Source organism: Bos grunniens, chromosome 2 (assembly GCF_055505025.1).
Source record: "Bos grunniens cultivar Pamir isolate PY7600 chromosome 2, Bosgru_T2T1.0, whole genome shotgun sequence".
In the NCBI taxonomy this organism is placed as follows: Eukaryota; Metazoa; Chordata; class Mammalia; order Artiodactyla; family Bovidae; genus Bos; species Bos grunniens.
In genome coordinates this window covers 116244266-116265144 of record NC_141166.1, presented here as the reverse complement: position 1 = coordinate 116265144, position 20879 = coordinate 116244266, and the positions used below count along the sequence as shown (strand labels likewise).

The 20879-nt window shown below is 40.6% G+C and overlaps 1 protein-coding gene across 7 annotated transcripts in view; it reads right to left on the bottom strand.

The window, feature by feature from the left end:
• MTX2 (metaxin 2) overlaps nucleotides 1–9505 on the bottom strand; it is an 82254-nt gene extending 72749 nt beyond the window's left edge. For 5 of the 7 annotated variants that reach the window (XR_015152924.1, XM_086370984.1, XM_086370964.1 and 2 more), the window contains exon 1: nucleotides 9278–9505. Coding sequence is in view for 1 of the 7 variants with exons in the window: in XM_086370956.1 (XP_086227082.1) it covers nucleotides 9278–9317 (40 nt within the window). In the remaining 6 variants the exon portion in view is untranslated. Of the gene's footprint in view, nucleotides 1–9084 lie in introns of all 7 variants that reach the window. The other 2 variants (XM_086370965.1, XM_086371002.1) reach the window with 2 other exon arrangements.
• Between the last annotated feature and the right edge of the window lie 11374 nt (nucleotides 9506–20879).

Below are 20879 nucleotides of genomic sequence, written 5' to 3'. Positions count from 1 at the left end.
CAACATAACAGGAAGAAAAAATAAATAAACAATTAAAACTCGAAGATTGCGAGTCCTACGGTAACTCCCCCAGCGGAGAAGCAGCGCAGACGCCTGCACGCGCCATTAACAAGCGGGGGCTGGGCAGGGAGGCGCAGCGCGGGCTGCATCGCTTAGAGTAAGAATCTGGCCTGAATACCCTGAGCACTATCTGAGCGAAATAATTTGGGCTAACAAACCAGACTGTGGGATATCTACCACACGAAAAGCCAGCCCCAACCTAAGACACTGCCAGGCCCGCACATGGAACAAAGAATTGAACAGAGATAGCCGGCTGCAGACCTTCCCCCTCCGGTGACAGGCAGCCAGAGCCGGAAGGGGGCAATCGCAGCCCCAGAGAGACATTATCTATAAAACTGTAAGCAGGCTTCTTTGCTAACTAAAACTTCTTGGGGGTCTGGACGGTTAACATCTGCCTAAGAAGGTGCGCCGGTTTTGCGCCCAGATAACCGAGTGGCGGGGAGGCGATAAGTCGCAGCATTGGCGCTCGCCAAACACCTCATCACTTGAGCTACTCGGACCTGGGAAGAGCACAATATTCAGGCCCAACTGAGTCTGTGCCTCTGAGGACTACCCGAGTGCCTGAACCTGAGCGGCTTGGACCTGGGAGGTACATGCAACCCAGGGCCAGCCTCGGATTGTTCCCGGCGGAACAACCTAGAGCCCGAGCAGTGTGGGCAGGGAGGCTACACGCGCAGTGAGCGGGGGCAGACCCAGTGTGGCTGAGGCACTGCGAGCGCACGCCAGTGTTATTTGCTTGCAGCATCCCTCCCTCCCTCCCCACAGCGCGACTGAACAAAGAGAAGAAATACAGTTCCACCCATCAGAACACTGACACAAGCTTCCCTAACCAGGAAACCTTGACAAGCCACCTGTACAAACCCACACACAGCGAGGAATAGCCACAATAAAGAGAACTCCACAAACTGCCAGAATACAGAAAGGACACCCCAAACTCAGCAATTTAAACAAGATGAAGAGACAGAAGAATAGCCAGCAGATAAAGGAACAGGATAAATGCCCACCAAACCAAACAAAAGAGGAAGAGATAGGGAATCTACCTGATAAAGAATTCCGAATAATGATAGTGAAATTGATCCAAAATCTTGAAATTAAAATGGAATCACAGATAAATAGCTTGGAGACAAGGATTGAGAAGATGCAAGAAAGGTTTAACAAGGACCTAGAATAAAAAAGAGTCAATATACAATGAATAATGCAATAAATGAAATTAAAAACACTCTGGAGGCAACAAATAGTAGAATAACAGAGGCAGAAGATAGGATTAGTGAATTAGAAGATAGAATGGTAGAAATAAATGAATCAGAGAGAATAAAAGAAAAACGAATTAAAAGAAATGAGGACAATCTCAGAGACCTCCAGGACAATATTAAACGCTACAACATTCGAATCATAGGGGTTCCAGAAGAAGAAGACAAAAAGAAAGACCATGAGAAAATACTTGAGGAGATAATAGTTGAAAACTTCCCTAAACTGGGGAAGGAAATAATCACCCAAGTCCAAGAAACCCAGAGAATCCCAAACAGGATAAACCCAAGGCGAAACACTCCAAGACACATATTAATCAAATTAACAAAGATCAAACACAAAGAACAAATATTAAAAGCAGCAAGGGAAAAACAACAAATAACACACAAGGGAATTCCCATAAGGATAACAGCTGATCTTTCAATAGAAACTCTTCAAGCCAGGAGGGAATGGCAAGACATACTTAAAATGATGAAAGAAAATAACCTACAGCCCAGATTATTGTACCCAGGAAGGATTTCATTCAAGTATGAAGGAGAAATCAAAAGCTTCTCAGACAAGCAAAAGCTGAGAGAATTCTGCACCACCAAACCAGCTCTACAACAAATACTAAAGGATATTCTCTAGACAGGAAACACAAAAATGGTGTATAAATTCAAACCCCAAACAATAAAGTAAATGGCAACGGGATCATACTTATCAGTAATTACCTTAAACGTAAATGGGTTGAATGCCCCAACCAAAAGACAAAGACTGGCTGAATGGATACAAAAACAAGACCCCTACATATGTTGTCTACAGGAGACCCACCTCAAAACAGGGGACACATACAGACTGAAAGTGAAGGGCTGGAAAAAGATTTTCCATGCAAACAGGGACCAAAAGAAAGCAGGAGTAGCAATACTCATATCAGATAAAATAGACTTTAAAACAAAGGCTGTGAAAAGAGACAAAGAAGGTCACTACATAATGATCAAAGGATCAATCCAAGAAGAAGATATAACAATTATAAATATATATGCACCCAACACGGGAGCACCGCAGTATGTAAGACAAATGCTAACAAGTATGAAAGGAGAAATTAACAATAACACAATAATAGTGGGAGACTTTAATACCCCACTCACACCTATGGATAGATCAACTAAACAGAAAATTAACAAGGAAACACAAACTTTAAACGATACAATAGACCAGTTAGACCTAATTGATATCTATAGGACATTTCATCCCAAAACAATGAATTTCACCTTTTTCTCAAGCGCACATGGAACCTTTTCCAGAACAGATCACAGCCTGGGCCATAAAGCTAGCCTTGGTAAATTCAAAAAAATAGAAATCATTCCAAGCATCTTTTCTGACCACAATGCAGTAAGATTAGATCTCAATTACAGGAGAAAAACTATTAAAAATTCCAACATATGGAGGCTGAACAACACGCTGCTGAATAACCAACAAATCACAGAAGAAATCAAAAAAGAAATCAAAATTTACATAGAAACGAATGAAAATGAAAACACAACAACCCAAAACCTGTGGGACACAGTAAAAGCAGTCCTAAGGGGAAAGTTCATAGCAATACAGGCACACCTCAAGAAACAAGAAAAAAGTCAAATAAATAACCTAACTCTACACCTAAAGCAACTATAAAAGGAAGAAATGAAGAACCCCAGGGTTAGTAGAAGGAAAGAAATCTTAAAAATTAGAGCAGAAATAAATGCAAAAGAAACAAAAGAGACCATAGCAAAAATCAACAAAGCCAAAAGCTGGTTCTTTGAAAGGATAAATAAAATTGACAAACCATTAGCCAGACTCATCAAGAAACAAAGGGAGAAAAATCAAATCAATAAAATTAGAAATGATAGTGGAGAGATTACAACAGACAACATAGAAATACAAAGGATCATAAGAGACTATTATCAACAATTATATGCCAATAAAATGGACAATGAGGAAGAAATGGACAAATTCTTAGAAAAGTACAACTTTCCAAAACTCGACCAGGAAGAAATAGAAAACCTTAACAGACCCATCACAAGCACGGAAATTGAAACTATAATCAAAAATCTTCCAGCAAACAAAAGCCCAGGTCCAGACGGCTTCACAGCTGAATTCTACCAAAAATTTAGAGAAGAGCTAACACCTATCCTGCTCAAACTCTTCCAGAAAATTGCAGAGGAAGGTAAACTTCCAAACTCATTCTATGAGGCCACCATCACCCTAATACCAAAACCTGACAAAGATGCCACAAAAAAAGAAAACTATAGGCCAATATCACTGATGAACATAGATGCAAAAATCCTAAACAAAATTCTAGCAAACAGAATCCAACAACACATTAAAAAGATCATACACCATGACCAAGTGGGCTTTATCCCAGGGATGCAAGGATTCTTCAATATCCGCAAATCAATCAATGTAATACACCACATTAACAAATTGAAAAACAAAAACCATATGATTATCTCAATAGATGCAGAGAAAGCCTTTGACAAAATTCAACACCCATTTATGATAAAAACTCTCCAGAAAGCAGGAATAGAAGGAACATACCTCAACATAATAAAAGCTATATATGACAAACCCACAGCAAACATTATCCTCAATGGTGAAAAATTGAAAGCATCTCCTCTAAAGTCAGGAACAAGACAAGGGTGCCCACTTTCACCATTACTATTCAACATAGTTTTGGAAGTTTTGGCCACAGCAATCAGAGCAGAAAAAGAAATAAAAGGAATCCAAATTGGAAAAGAAGAAGTAAAACTCTCACTATTTGCAGATGACATGATCCTCTACATAGAAAACCCTAAAGACTCCACCAGAAAATTACTAGAACTAATCAATGATTATAGTAAAGTTGCAGGATATAAAATCAACACACAGAAATCCCTTGCATTCCTATACACTAATAATGAGAAAACAGAAAGAGAAATTAAGGAAACAATTCCATTCACCATTGCAACGAAAAGAATAAAATACTTAGGAATATATCTACCTAAAGAAACTAAAGACCTATATATAGAAAACTATAAAACACTGGTGAAAGAAATCAAAGAGGACACTAATAGATGGAGAAATATACCATGTTCATGGATTGGAAGAATCAATATAGTGAAAATGAGTATACTACCCAAAGCAATTTATACATTCAATGCAATCCCTATCAAGCTACCAACAGTATTCTTCACAGAGCTAGAACAAATAATTTCACAATTTGTATGGAAATACAAAAAACCTCGAATAGCCAAAGCGATCTTGAGAAAGAAAAATGGAACTGGAGGAATCAACCTACCTGACTTCAGGCTCTACTACAAAGCCACAGTTATCAAGACAGTATGGTACTGGCACAAAGACAGAAATATAGATCAATGGAACAAAATAGAAAGCCCAGAGATAAATCCACGCACATATGGACACCTTATCTTTGACAAAGGAGGCAAGAATATACAGCGGATTAAAGACAATCTCTTTAACAAGTGGTGCTGGGAAATCTGGTCAACCACTTGTAAAAGAATGAAACTAGAACACTTTCTAACACCATATACAAAAATAAACTCAAAATGGATTAAAGATCTCAACATAAGACCAGAAACTATAAAACTCCTAGAGGAGAACATAGGCAAAACACTCTCTGACATACATCACAGCAGGATCCTCTATGACCCACCTCCCAGAATATTGGAAATAAAAGCAAAAATAAATAAATGGGACCTAATTAAACTTAAAAGCTTCTGCACATCAAAGGAAACTATTAGCAAGGTGAAAAGACAGCCTTCAGAATGGGAGAAAATAATAGCAAATGAAGCAACTGACAAACAACTAATCTCAAAAATATACAAGCAACTCCTACAGCTCAACTCCAGAAAAATAAATGACCCAATCAAAAAATGGGCCAAAGATCTAAATAGACATTTCTCCAAAGAAGACATACAGATGGCTAACAAACACTTGAAAAGATGCTCAACATCACTCTTTATCAGAGAAATGCAAATCAAAACCACTATGAGGTACCATTTCACACCAGTCAGAATGGCTGCGATCCAAAAGTCTACAAATAATAAATGCTGGAGAGGATGTGGAGAAAAGGGAACCCTCTTACACTGTTGGTGGGAATGCAAATTAGTACAGCCACTATGGAGAACAGTGTGGAGATTCCTTAAAAAACTGGAAATAGAACTGCCTTATGATCCAGCAATCCCACTGCTGGGCATACACACTGAGGAAACCAGAAGGGAAAGAGACACGTGTACCCCAATGTTCATCGCAGCACTGTTTATAATAGCCAGGACATGGAAGCAACCTAGATGTCCATCAGCAGATGAATGGATAAGAAAGCTGTGGTACATATACACAATGGAGTACTACTCAGCCATTAAAAAGAATACATTTGAATCAGTTCTAATGAGGTGGATGAAACTGGAGCCTGTTATACAGAGTGAAGTAAGCCAGAAGGAAAAACATAAATACAGTATACTAACGCATATATATGGAATTTAGAAAGATGGTAACGATAACCCTGTATACGAGACAGCAAAAGAGACACTGATGTATAGAACAGTCTTATGGACTCTGTGGGAGAGGGTGGGAAGATTTGGGAGAATGGCATTGAAACATGTGAAATGACATGTATGAAACGAGATGCCAGTCCAGGTTCAGTGCACGATGCTGGATGCCTGGGGCTGGTGCGCTGGGAAGGCCCAGGGGGATGGTATGGGGAGGGGGGAGGGAGGAGGGTTCAGGATGGGGAGCATGTGTATATCTGAAATTAAAAATTAAAAAAAAAAAGCAAAAAAAAAAAAAATAGTTCATACTATATATATATATACACTATATATATAGTTCATACTCTATATATATAGTTTCATACTACATATATATATGTATAGTTTTAAACTTGTTTTTATTAATATTTAAGATAATCAGAGTCTTCAGCCAATATGCTTAACAGCTATGTTGCTATTGTTGTTTAGTCACTAAGTCGTGTCTGACTCTTTCGCAACCCCACGGACTGCAGCCCATCAGGTTCCTCTGTCCATGGGATTTCCAAGTCAAGAATACTGGAGTGGGTTGCCATTTCCTTCTCCAGGGGATTTTCCCAACCCAGGGATTGAATCCATGTCTCCAGCATTGGCAGGTAGATTCTTTACCAATGAGCCACCAGGAAAGCTTAACAGCTATACTTCTATATTTTTAGTATCTGTAATAATGCGGCATGCTATAACTATACCCTCCCAGGTGGCACAGTGATAAAGACTCTGCCTGCCAATTCAGGGGACACAAGAGATGTGGGTTAGATCCCTGGATGAGGGAATTCCCCTGGAGTAGGAAATGGCAACCCACTCCAGTATTCCTGCCTGGAAAAGCTCACGAACAGAGGAGTCTGGCAGGCTATGAGGTCACAAAGAGTCAGACACAACTGACCACGCATGCTGTAACTTAACATATATTTAAGATGTCTCTGGGTTTTTGCTATTACAGATAATACTACAATTACTACAGTTGTATATTTCTTTAAATACTGGCCCTTATATTTCTATCAGATAAATCCCATAAAGAATTTCTGAGTCAATTCAGTTCAGTTCAGTCGCTCAGTCGTGTCCGACTCTTTGCAACCCCATGAATCGCAGCACACCAGGCCTCCCTGTCTATCACAAACTTCCGGAGTTCACTCAGACTCACATCCATCGAGTCGGTGATGCCATCCAGCCATCTCATCTTCTGTCGTCCCCTTCTCCTCCTGCCCCCAATCCCTCCCAGCATCAGGGTCTTTTCCAGTGAGTCAACTCTTCACATGAGGTAGCCAAAGTATTGGAGTTTCAGCTTTAGCATCAGTCTTTCCAATAAACATCCAGGACTGATCTCCTTTAGAATGGACTGGTTGGATCTCCTTGCAGTCCAATGGACTCTCAAAAGTCTTCTCCAACACCACAGTTCAAAAGCATCAATTCTTCAGCGCTCAGCTTTCTTCACAGTCCAACTCTCACATCCATACATGACTATTGGAAAAACCATAGCCTTGACTAGACGGACCTTTGTTGGCAAAGTAATGTCTCTCCTTTTTAATATGCTATCTAGGTTGGTCATAACTTTCCTTCCAAGGAGTAAGCGTCTTTTAATTTCATGGTTGCAATCACCATCTGCAGTAGCATTTAAATAACTATTGCTATGTTAAGTTCCCCAAAAGCAGCTGTTTCTTACAGACTCCCCAATACTTTGAGGGCAACTGTTTTCCCCATGCCAGTGTCAGTACTAAAAATTATAGTATTCATTTCTGCCCATCTGACTGGGTGGAAATTAGTGATGGAGGGCATCTTTTCATATATTCACTGCTGATTTGCATTTCCCCTTTAGTTAACTGCCTGTTCTTATTCTTTATCTTTGATTCTGTTGGTCTGCCTTTTTCTTATTAATTTGTAGAAACTTACGTGCCTCATCATACGAAGCTTTTAAAATGTATCTGCAAAAATTCTATTAATTTTTTCTTCCATGCACTCTGAACTCTGTCTTGCTTAGGCATCCTACACTATATCACCTATATTTTTCCTAATTATTTTATTACAATTTGGTTTCTGTTCTTATTTTACACTTAAATTTTTAATCCATCTAGAATTTATTCTTGCAGTGTCATAACGTAGGAGCTGTCCCAACACGACTTATTAAATTATCCATCTATAAATGCCTCCTCCTAGAGTGATCACCCCAAATAGCTAAGATGGCAGACTGATCAAATTCATAGAAACTCCTAAATTTCAGGAACTGAAGCAAAGTTCCAAACTGATTAAAAGATATTCATTTTTTCCTTAAGAAATCACACATTAGGGTACATGTACACTGTATACCAATATCAGCATACACTGTGAAATATTTTAATATAGCAATCTACATTCATGATCTAACTTTTTAAAAAACATGAACAGTAAAAACAAATAATCATTGCTTGAAATCTCAAGATTATTCATTGATTCAGGTCACGAATACTTATTGAGCACCAACTGACAGGTCCTCAAGATACTAGAAACAATGTAAGTATCATTCCTGCCTTCAAGAAGCTTGCAATCTAGTGGGGGCTTCCCTCACTTTTAGAAGACAATATCTTTGAGTGAGAAAAAGAAAAGAGAAATGAATTTTAACACAAATGTAATGAAAAACATTTGGCAAATTCCATGACATTCAATACTTTTCATTTCAAAAATACTACCTTATTGCAAATGTACCTAAGTATCCTGGTATCTGAATATTTACCGTACTCAATGAAAATACTTCTAGGACGTTTAAGACTAACTCCATTTAAAGATTAACCCATCAACCTATACCTACAATAGTCTCTCACTTTCTGAACAATATTTAATATCTTTCACTACAGTAAATAAGAACCTCGATAACAGAAATATATTCAATAACAGAAAATTTCAAAATATATTGTAAATCTATTTACAACAGTCATGTTCAGTCCGTCGAGTCAAAGGTGTTTCAAAAAATTCATGCAGCCTTAAAACTGGGTCAGTGAATGCTGGAGACCTAGCAAATGGCAATATTGTGCTGCTCATTGGCCTCTCAAATGACAATGGCGACTCATTAGTGACAAGCACCTTAAACTTCAGGTCCCACACCGAGGCTGCCCCAACACTTAACTCTGAAGCTCTCGGATATGGCCACGCCTCCCACCTTAATTCCAGCCCACAGCGTTCTCCACTTATCCCAACACAGACCCAATGGGTAGCTGGACAAAGCACTGCCCAGGAAAAACGGATGGGATTCCCACTCCTCCAGGCTGACCTTAGCCAAGTTTCTCCCCCTGTTTTCTCATCCAGGAGATAGTAGTCAGTGCCCGCCTCTATCCCGAAGCTTGGGTTCAGCGTCTAATGCTGCAAGGCTGGAGGAAAGCTGCAGTGCTTAAAGCCGCACTGCTCCCTATGACTACCCCAGGCCGGCCCGCGCCTCCGTCCGGGTCCGCGGCCACACACGCTACCTGCGATCTGGGAGACTAAGGCTTCCGCAACTAGAGACATGTCGGCTGGGCGGCCCTGCGCCCGCAGTTCCTGCTCCCCGAGATCCTCAGCGAACTCCCGCGCAACCCGGCGGCTCCTGGCACCTAACAGGCCTGGCTCCGGCAGAGGCTTGGACTCCCAAAGCCCACCCCTGCGGCGACGGCGGCGGCAGCACCACCGGCTCAGACTCCAAGGTTACCGCCAGGCCTGGCCAGGAACTTCCGGCGCAGCTGACAACGGCGCGCGAGCGCTTCCGCTGGCCCCGCCTCCGCCTTCTTTGGCATTTCCTGTCCCCGGGCTCCCGGCCACTGGGGGCCACTCCAGAAAGGGAGAGGGAGAAGAGAAGGGTATTTGATTCCCGACTCTGGCGTACAGGGTGGGCGGGTGTACCCCAGAAGTTTTCAGTTTCCTTTCCAAGCGAAATTTTTGTAAGCAAATACGTTTGTTTTGTTTTGTTTTATTTTTTTGTTAAAGTGATTTCAAACAAGAGGCAGTTGTTTGCCCATGATTCTATGTGCTCAGTCACTTAGTTGTGTCCGACTCTTTGCAACCCCATTAGCTGTAGCCCGCCAGGCTCCTTTATCCATGGGATTTTCCAGACAAGATGACTGGAGTGGGTTGCCATTTCCTTTAAATTTTATGTTTATACAATTTTTAAAGGTTAAACTCCATTTACATTACAAAATATTGGCTATATCCCCTGTGTTGTGCTTATCCCCTGTAGTGTATCTTACATCAGTAGTTTCTATCTCCCACACTCCCACTCCTGTATTGCCCCTTCCTCCTCCTCATTTGTAACCATTAATTTGTTCTCTGTATCTGTGAGTCTTTTTTTTGTTACATTCACTACTGGGTTGTATTTTTTAGATTTCACGTATTAGTGATATGATAAAGGCAAGTAGCATTCCTAAGCATCCACTGAATACCAGACTTAAAATATATATACAGTATTCTATTTCATTTCATCCTCTATAAACAACCCGGTGAGATCTTATTGCCCTTTTACAGGTAAAGAAACAGGCTGAGGAATGTTAAACTGCCTGCCCAGGGAGTCCGCTCAAGCCCAGATTTCAAATCCACATTAATTTCCTTTATTCAGCTACTGTTGATTGGTCCATGGACAGATATTAATGTTTAATTATTTCTTTACTCAACCATGTTTGCCAGAGAGAACGTAGCTGGAGCAAATAAGAAAGTGAAAGTCACTCAGTCCTGTTGGACTCTTTGCGACCCGTTGGACTATACAGTCCATGGAATTCTTCTCCAGCCCAGAATGCTAGAGTGGATAGCCATTCTCTTTTCCAAGGGATCTTCCCAACCCAGGGATCAAACCCAGGCCTTCAGCATTGCAGGCGAATTCTTTACTAGCTCTCCACCAGGGAAGCCTGAGGCTTAAAAACGTAAGTGGTTTGCCCAAGGTAACAATATATAGGTACACCGTATGTATACACATACAAAGGGATATTATTCAGCCATAGAAAATAATGAAATAATGCCATTGCAACAACATAGATGGACCTTGGGGGCATGATCCTAACTTAAATAGGTCACAGAAAGACAAATACCATATGATCTCATACATGAAACCTAAAAAAAAAAAAAAAAAACCACACACACAAGAAGAAATGAAAGCTTATAGTTACAGAGAACAGATTGGTGGGTGACAGAGGCAAGGTGTAAGAAATGGGTGAAAGAAATAAAAAGGTACAAACTTCTCTAGTTATAAAATAAGTCAACAGTATATAATGCACAGCACAGCAACTATAGGTAATAATGTGTTGCATATTTAAAAGTTGCTAAGAGAATAAACTTTGCCAACAAAGGTCCATCTGGTCAAGGCTATGGTTTTTCCAGTGGTCATGTATGGATGTGAGAGTTGGACTGTGAAGAAAGCTGAGTGCCGAAGAATTGATGATTTTGAACTGTGGTGTTGGAGAAGACTCTTGAGAGTCCCTTGGACTGCAAGGAGATCCCAGTCCATTCTCAAGGAGATCAGCCCTGGGTGTTCTTTGGAAGGAATGATGCTAAAGCTGAAACTCCAGTACTTTGGCCACCTCATGCAAAGAGTTGACTCATTGGAAAAGACTCTGTTGCTGGGAAGGATTAGGGGCAGGAAGAAAAAGGGATGACAGAGGGTGAGATGGCTGAATGACATCACCGACTTAATGGACGGGAGTCTGAGTGAACTCCGGGAGCTGGTGATGGACAGGGAGGCCTGGCGTGCTGCGATTCATGGGGTCGCAAAGAGTCAGACACAACTGAGCGACTGAACTGAACTGAAGAGAATAAATCCTACAAGTTTACATCACAAGAAACACTTCTGTAACTACGTAGAATGACAAATGTTAACTAGATGTATTGTGGTGATCATTTCACAATACATACAAATTTTGAATCTTTATGCTGTACATCTGAAACTAATATAATGTTGTATGTCAATCATAGAGCTTCCCTCGTAGCTAGGACAGTAAAGAATCTGCCTGCAATGCAGGAGACCAGGGTTTGCCCCTTGGGTTGGGAAGATCCCATGGAGAAAGGAATGGCAACCCACTCCAGTATTCTTACCTGGAGAATCCCATGGACAGAGGAGCCTGGTGGGCTCCATGGGGTTGCAAAGAGTCAGACACAAATGATCAACTAACACTACTACTACTATGTCAATCATACCTCAATTTTAAAAAATCACATTTAATTTAAAAGTCAGATAGCTTACTAAGTTTCTGCAAAGAAACATGATGTTCTGAGAATTACTGTCCATGACATTTAGAAAGCAATGTCTTCTTTCTTTATGCTTCCATAGCTCTATTACAGTTTTTGGTCCATAGTTCTGTTTCTTTAACTAGTATATTAGTTTCACAACGTATAACCATAAATCGGGTGGCTAAAAACAATAGAAATTTATTCTCTCAAATATGTGGAGGCTAGAAGTCTGAAATCAGTGTCATCAGAACCATGCTTTCTCTCCAAGCTGCCGAGAAGAATTCTTCCCTGCTTCTTTGTAGCTTTTAGGGGCTGTCAGCTATCCTTGGCCTTCTCTGGCTTGTAGACACATCACTCAAATCACCACCCCCCATCATCATATGCATTTTTGCTGTGTGTCTCAGTTCAGTTCAGTAACACAGTCATGTCCGACTCTGCAACCCCATGGACTGCAGCACACCAGGCTTCCCCGTCCATCACCAACTCCCAAAGCTTGCTCAAACTCATGTCCAATGAGTCAGTGATGCCATGAAACCATCTCATCCTCTGTCATCCCCTTCTCCTTCTGCCTTCAGTATTTCCCAGCATCAGGGTCTTTTCAAATTAGTCAGTTCTTCGCATCAGGTGGCCAAAGGATTGGGGTTTCAGCTTCAGCATCAGCCCTTCCAATGAATATTTAGGACTGATTTCCTTTAGGATGGACTGGTTGGATCTCCTTGCAGTCCAAGGGACTCTCAAGAGTCTTCTCCAACGTTAAAAGCATCAATTCTTTGGCGCTCAGCTTTCTTTATAGTCCAACTCTCAGATCCATACATGACTACTGGAAAAACCATAGCTTTGACTAGACGGAATTTATTGGCAAAGGAATGTCTCTGCTTTTTAATATGCTGTCTAGGTTTGTCATAGCTTTTCTTCCAAGGAGAAAGAGTCTTAATTTCATGGCTGCAGTCCCTATCTGCAGTGATTTTGGAGCCCAATAAAATAAAGTGTGTCACTGTTTCCATTGTTTCCCCATCTATTTGTCATGAAGTGGTGGGACTGGATGCCACCCAATTTATGGTTATATGTTATGGTTATATGTTTTTTGAATGTTGAGTTTTAAGCCAGCTTTCTCACTCTCCTCTTTCACTTTCACCAATAGGCAAGAGGCTGTGTGTCTATGTGGGCATATTTCCCTCTTCTTATAAGGGCACCAGTCATTGGATTAGGGCCCACCTCATTTAAGATGACCTCATCTTAATTTGATTTCATCTGCAAAGACCGTATTTCCAAATAAGATCACAGGTATCAGAGATCAGAAATTTACCTATCTTATTGTGGGAGAGAAGGGACACAATTTTACTCACTACAGTAGATAATTTTTTTAAGGATAAAGCAACATTTGTGGGCTTTCCCCATGGCTCAATGGTTAAGAATCCACCTGCAATGTAGGAGATGTAGGAGATGTGGGTTCAATCCCTAGGTCAGGAAGATCCCCTGGAGGAGGGCATGAGAACCCACTCTGGTATCCTTGCCTGAAGAATCCCATGGACAGAGGAGCCTGGTGACTTACAGTCCATAGAGTCACAAAGAATAGGACATGACTGAAGCGACTGACATGACTGAAGTGACTGACAGAGAAGGCAATGGCACCCCACTCCAGTACTCTTACCTGGAAAATCCCATGGATGGAGGAGCCTGGTGGGCTGCAGTCCATGGGGTCACTAAGAGTCAGACACGACTGAGCGACTTCACTTTCACTTTTCACTTTCATACATTGGAGGAGGAAATGGCAACCCGCTCCAGTGTTCTTGCCTGGAGAATCCCAGGGACGGGGGAGCCTGGTGGGCTGCCATCTATGGGGTCGCACAGAGTCGGACACGACTGAAGCGACTTAACAGTAGCAGGAACAACTGAGCACACACATACACACACATCAATATCACCCTCTGCAACCAGGAAACTTGCTAAACTAAATTTCAACTTACCAAAAACTCACATGGACATAAACATAGCAGTGTTTAAGAAGCAGCAGCATCTTGCTGGCTGAGATTCAGAATTGCCAAGAAGTAGAGATAATAGGTTTATCTCTTGGGCTTCCTGCATAGCTCAGTCACTAAAGCATCTGCCCGCAATGCGAAAGACCTGGGTTCAATTCGCGGGTTGGGAAGATCCCTTGGAAAAGGAAATGGCAACCCACTCCAGTATTCTTGCCTGGAGAATCCCATGGGCAGAGGAGCCTGGCGGGCTACAGTTTGTGGGATCATAAGAGTTGGACACGACTTAGCGCTATCTTTTTCTTTCTTTCTTTCTCTTGTGCTGAGGGAATTAACACTGATAATAAAGTGTATGCTATTCCCAGTTTCCTCCTCCTCATCCCATGAGTGACACTGACCAAGAGAAATGAACTGTTCCAGGTACTTAAGTGTCAATTGAAAGAAAATCTTTCGGTTCCTGTCTGTTCTCTGTACAGCAGAGAATTATATATAACTTTTAAAAGTGAAGAATATCCATCATCTATTCAAGTTCTATTACCAGGTTTAGTTTGTCACCTTTAAAGCTGAAGATAGAATGTTTTGACTGCTTTTTGACACAATGATTTTTTTTTTAAAGATTTCTCCATATTATAGACCTTGTTTAGGAACCTGAACCAAAGTCCTGAGAAAGCACTAAGAATTTGGACGGGCAAAAATGAATCACAAGGCATAAGTGAGCCCCAAGATGAAAGAGTATGGTGAGAGCCAGGGACTGGGCATGCGTATAAGAGAAACAGAAGTATTAGAGGAAGGAGAATTCGCCCTTGAAATTTCAGTTAGGTGTCTATGGCTAGATACATGGTACATGGATTAGCTGGGCTAGCTAAAAGGCTTTGGGTTGGGACTGACACCAATCTTGTAGCAAGCTTTTGGGGAGAAAAAAAAAAAGATCTGCTGGGGGAAACTGTCTATACTCAACTCTTTCTTCACTGTAGCCAGAGAAACTGAATCATTGGTGCCATATGGATTCACTTTTTCTCCCTGACTGATGGTTCTTTGCTTCCCACACAGGCTAATTTGGGCTGGAAAGAATCTATAATGTGGGAGGTCTTTATTACTGAAAATTAAATCCAATAAAATGCAGATGTCCTGACAATGCCCACAAACAAGTTGTCTTTGTAATAAATAGCCAACTGGATAAAATATACTTATGCATCTGTATTAGAACACTGGCAGATTTAAAACTGAAGATCTGTTTAAGATCACCATGATTAAGAAAAATACAAGAAAACAAGCCACTGGAATTTTTAAGAATGAGGTTTAAAAAAAGTGCTAAGGAATTCATATGTTACTAAAAGTTTAATCACGTAATTGTTTAAAATAAAATATTAATGCATGACACTAACAGCCTTATTGTTTGCTCTAATAAAATCACTTTTCTTGAAAAACTGTTCTGTCATGTAATTTTCATGTCTCTAATCCGAATTTTATATTATCATGTTAAATAAAAAATACATGGTAATCGTAGTGAATATATGCTTTATTAAGATTAAAGTACTAAAGCACTTTATCCTCATTTTTATGTACTAGAATGTTAATAGGAGAAGGCAATGGCATCCCACTCCAGTACTCTTGCCTGGAGAATCCCATGGACGGGGGAGCCTGGTGGGCTGCAGTCTATGGAGTCGCACAGAGTCGGACACGGCTGAGCGACTTTACTTTCACTTTTCACTTTCATGCATTGGAGAAGCAAATGGCAACCCACTCCAGTATTCTTGCCTGGAGAATCCCAGGCATGGGGGAGCCTGGTGGGCTGCCGTCTGTGGGGTCGCACAGAGTAAGACACGACTGATGCAACTTAGCAGCAGCAGCAGAATGTTAATATTTTAAATATAAACATTTTCTTTTATCAAAAATGCCTGTAAGAAAAAATGGGGGGCTGAGATTTCTTCAAAATTATACTATTTACAATGATTTCATAAATTCAGGCCTTTTTTATCAAGTTAGTTCCCCCCAATCCCATCAACAGAATTAACTATGATTAATCAATCAACTTTAATACAGTTAAAAAAAACCACTAAGGTACCCATGTTATGCCCCAGAGCTTTTCTATTCATCTGTTAACAAATCCATTCTTTAAAAACAATGGAACTGTAGACCACTATAAGCAATCTGATATATTACAAAGACATTTTTTAAAGGGTACAGAAATGTGACAGCCGTTGGTTCTTATCGTTCTCAATCCCTCTTTCCCCCACTTTATTTCCTAAGAAATCATGACCAATCCAGTACTATTAAATTCTTAACTTTTTCTCACTTTCTGATCCCACCCTTTTACATTTTAAGTTAGCACACCCTCACATGAACTGCAGGTCTATAAAACTACACTTCGGGAAATAACTCCATTATTAACTCTAATGGGCCTGGATTCTACAAACATTAACTGATTATCAAAAGAAATTAAAACGTTTAATTTCCAAAAAATTCTGCAGAATATGTACGTTTCTTCACTTTCACGTGCTCAGTCTCGTTGGACTCTTTTGGACCCAACAGACCATAGCCCGCCAGGCTCCTCTGTCCATGGGACTTCACATTCAAGAATACTGGAGTTGGTTGCCATTTCCTCTTCCATAGTATCTTCCCAACCCAGGAATCGAACTGTTGTCTCGTTTCCTGCATCGGCAGGCAGATTCTTTACCACTGAGCCACCTGGGAAGCCCCTACCTCACTTTCATAGCTTTTTGTTATTATTGGGAGCTGAGTCTTTTCATCGTATCTACTGAAAGTACTCTTATGGTGGATAAATGTCTTACCTATGGTTACAGAAACTGAGTTAGGACTTTTCTGGTTCTGAGTTATATAAACACAATTAAACCTAACATAAGAAAGATAAAATATTTTGCTTCATAGTGGCCAAAAAATGCAAGGGTAATTCCGATAACTGAATGAAGAGCTATAGGAGCCAGGAACTTAGTGTTTCAGCTTTCTGTCTCACCACCTCTCATCTATGTTCAGCTTAATTTTTTTAATTGAAGACACACCTCACAGATGGCAGGAAAAATAGCTGCCAGCAGCACTAACATGACATCTTCCTGGTTTGGCAGCTCCAACTTCCATATGCTAATTCCAGGAAAGAATGATAATTGTTTGTATGTTCTCTGATAGATCAGTCGGTGAAGAATCTGCTTGGAATGCTGGAGACCCCGGTTTGATTCCTGGGTTGAGAAGGTCTGCTGAAGAAGGGATAGGCTACCCACTCCAGTATTCTTGGGCTTCCCTGGTGGCTCAGCTGGTAAAGAATTTGCCTGCAGTGCGGAAGACCTGGACTTGATCCCTGGGTTGAGAAGATCCCCTGGAAAAGGGAAAGGCTACCCACTCCAGTATTCTGGCCTGGAGAATCTCATGGACTCTATAGTCCATGGGGTCGCAAAGAGGCGGACACGACTGAGTGACTTTCACTTGCACTTTCTTTCTCATCTCTGGATTAAATGTTCTGTCCGGGTGAATGGGTTCAATGATCAATCAGGCCAGGGAGAAATGGGACCTGTTACAAGAAGGCAAAATGGAAGAAAAGATGCCAGGAGCCAAAATCAGAGTACCACAGCCTACAGTAAGACCCAAGAGTCCTATGCTGCGGCTGCCACTGCTAGTGTTAAAACTAGAAAAGTCATTTAAGCTCTTTGGTAATTTTTATTTCTGCAAAGGGGATAATAAAATGTAATGATGCCTTAACTACAGCCTCTGAGGTGAGGGAAGGGGAGAGAAATTCAGATGATTGTGTTAACTAAAAGGAAGAGCTGAGGAAACTGTCAACAATTTATGTTTATTATTTATATAATTTATCATGACATTATTATATTTACGTGAAAGTAGTGATTACTTTCACGTAAATGTAATAAGCTAACTCAATCCTAAATTACTGTAACCATAAACTTCACTCGCTTGCTCTCGAAGTCGCCTCAGTCCTGTCCAACTCTGTGAGCTTCTATGGACTGTAGCCTGCCAGGCTCCTCTGTCCATGGGATTCTCCAGGCAAGAATACTCAAGTGGGTTGCATTTCCTTCTCTAGGGGATCTTCCCCACGCAGGGATCGAACTCAGTTCTCCCACATTGCAGGCAGATTTACATTCTGAGCCACCAGGGAAGCCCCTTATTGTGAATCCCATTGTGTAAAAATATGTACCAAAAAAAAAAACTGGCTGGGATTTCTTAAATGTAATAAAGCTGTCGTAACAAAGGGATGGTATTTTGATTTTTTTTCTATACTTTTAGCCACTTTTACCACTTAGAAAAATAAGTACTTTTATCACACTGAGTAGAACTTTTTTAAAGGTGGCTAATATGGCAAGCCCTCTGACCTGTCTACATCCAGGCCTCACATGGCATAGGTCTCCGGAGCCTTAATTATACTGTTGAGAACCTTCCTTGAACCAGCCCCTTTTTCCATAGCAGAGACTCACTCCTGTGGTAATGAGAGAAGAATACATGCAGACAGAATAATGTCCAAAATACATTAGGGAGGAGCCAAGATGGCGGAGGAGTAGGACGGGGAGAACACTTTCTCCCCCACAAATTCATCAAAAGAGCATTTAAACGTCGAGTAAATTCCACAAAACAACTTCTGAATGCCGGCAGAGGACATCAGGCACCCAGAAAAGCAATCCAACTCTTCGAAAGGAGCGCGACTGAACAAAGAGAAGAAACACAGCTCCACCCATCAGAACACCGACACAAGCTTCCCTAACCAGGAAACCTTGACAAGCCACCTGTACAAACTCACACACAGCGAGGAAAAGCCACAATAAAGAGAACTCCACAAACTGCCAGAATACAGAAAGGACACCCCAAACTCAGCAATTTAAACAAGATGAAGAGACAGAGGAATAGCCAGCAGATAAAGGAACAGGATAAATGCCCACCAAACCAAACAAAAGAGGAAGAGATAGGGAATCTACCTGATAAAGAATTCCGAATAATGATAGTGAAATTGATCCAAAATCTTGAAATTAAAATGGAATCACAGATAAATAGCTTGGAGACAAGGATTGAGAAGATGCAAAATACATTATTGTTTGGTTGTGTGTCCTTGGTCAATGCTGTATACACCTGGGCAAGACATATCTCAATGTGTGACTCCTGTTGTCAAATACTGATTTATATGTTGAACAGAGAAAAACTAGCAAACTTTGTAGACCAATTATAGACACTCTTGCTTTTGATGATGGTTTGGCATTGATTTTAAACTTTACCTGAGTTATCACATTTTACCTTATAATTCTTAAGCAAAGCTGAAGAGTTGACGATGTTGGTTAAGGAGACTGAAGCCAGTGTGTCTACAACACATGTGTCACCAACAACTGGTAAAGAGAGGGGCCTAAGACAGCAGACAATTTAAAAGGACCCCTGAACAGTTGGAGACACTTTGGAAAAAAGGTTCCCACGGTGGAAAAATAGGTCACCTCTGACACACATTTGGCATCTATAAGATTATGTCAATCAACACGGCCACCACTATTCTCCTTTGCCTTTTTGTCAAATCAGAATCTCTGTTACAGAGTGAGATTTAGTCACTCATTCATGAGATTTAGCCACTCATCAGGTAATTATTGGACCTTATTTTGTAATGTTAGGCCCTAAACAAGATCACAGAGATACCATGGTGAACAAGATTCAGAGTCTGCTCTGAATTACAGCCTAATTGAGATGGACCCAGCTGAGACAATGGACAAACAAACAAGCCATTTCAACACAGTGTAATAAGCATTATGAGTGACCAAACCCATTCAAAGTTATAGGCAAGAAATGTTACCTAAGAAATGTTTTATGTCGCTGTGTTGCCATAGCTACCACAACTCTTCAGGGTAAGTGAAATGAGGCCCTTACCAGGATATCGAATGTCTTTCTGAAATTAGATGTCTGAAAAAAAATAACTACCCAGGCTGGTATAAAGTGCACCTTCAGTAATCTTAAAGCTTATCGAATAGCTTTTGCAGGGGTAATGAACAATCTTTATTTTGGCATATGCTTGAACTTCACAGTCCTAGGGGCACAACGTGCTTCTCTTCATAGGAATTCATTATATTTTTCCTTTCTAGATAAAGTGAAAACATTTCAAAATTAAAAGCAACCATGTTAAACTGTTGGTCAGTTCAAATTTCAGCAGAAAACATTTGATATCTTACCAGCTTCCCCTTTTTAAAAACAGTATTCCAGAAATAAAACACAGGAACTCAAAAGGAACAAAAAAACTGATATTGGAAAGCAGCACTTCTCCCCAATCATGGCAGTGTTTCCCATTTTCTCTCTGCAAAGTTTTTTTTGAATATTTCTCTCTTTGCCACTGAGCCCAGTCGTTCACATGAACCCACATGAACTTTGCTGAGATCTTCTATTTAGTTTTGTCCGTACTTTTTGCCATGCCTTCCTTCAGGGGATATTCTTGACCCAGGGACTGAACCCGCATCTCTTATGTCTCCTGCACTTGCAGGCGGGTTCAGGCGGGTTCGTTACCACTAGCACCATCTGGGACTCTATTCATTTCTATTGTTAATTTAGTTCTAATGTTAATATCTTATGGTAAAAGATAATTTTGTATTTTATGTACATGCAAAATTATATTTGCAAATGTTATATATTTGCAAAATGTATGTGCATTTGTAAATGTAAAATAAATCATAAAATTACTGAAACCAAGAAATTAACACGGTGATGTAATACCATTAGCTAATCTACAGATCTATACTAATTTCTCCAATTTTCCTACTAACCTCCTTTTTCTGGTCCAGGATCTCACCCGCATTTAGTTGTCATATCTCTAGTCTCCTCCAGTGTGTGCCAGCTTCTCTGGTTTCTTTGTCTTCCATGACATTGACACTTCTGAAAAATACTCACCAGTTATCTTGTAGAATGTCTCTCAATTTGAGTTTCT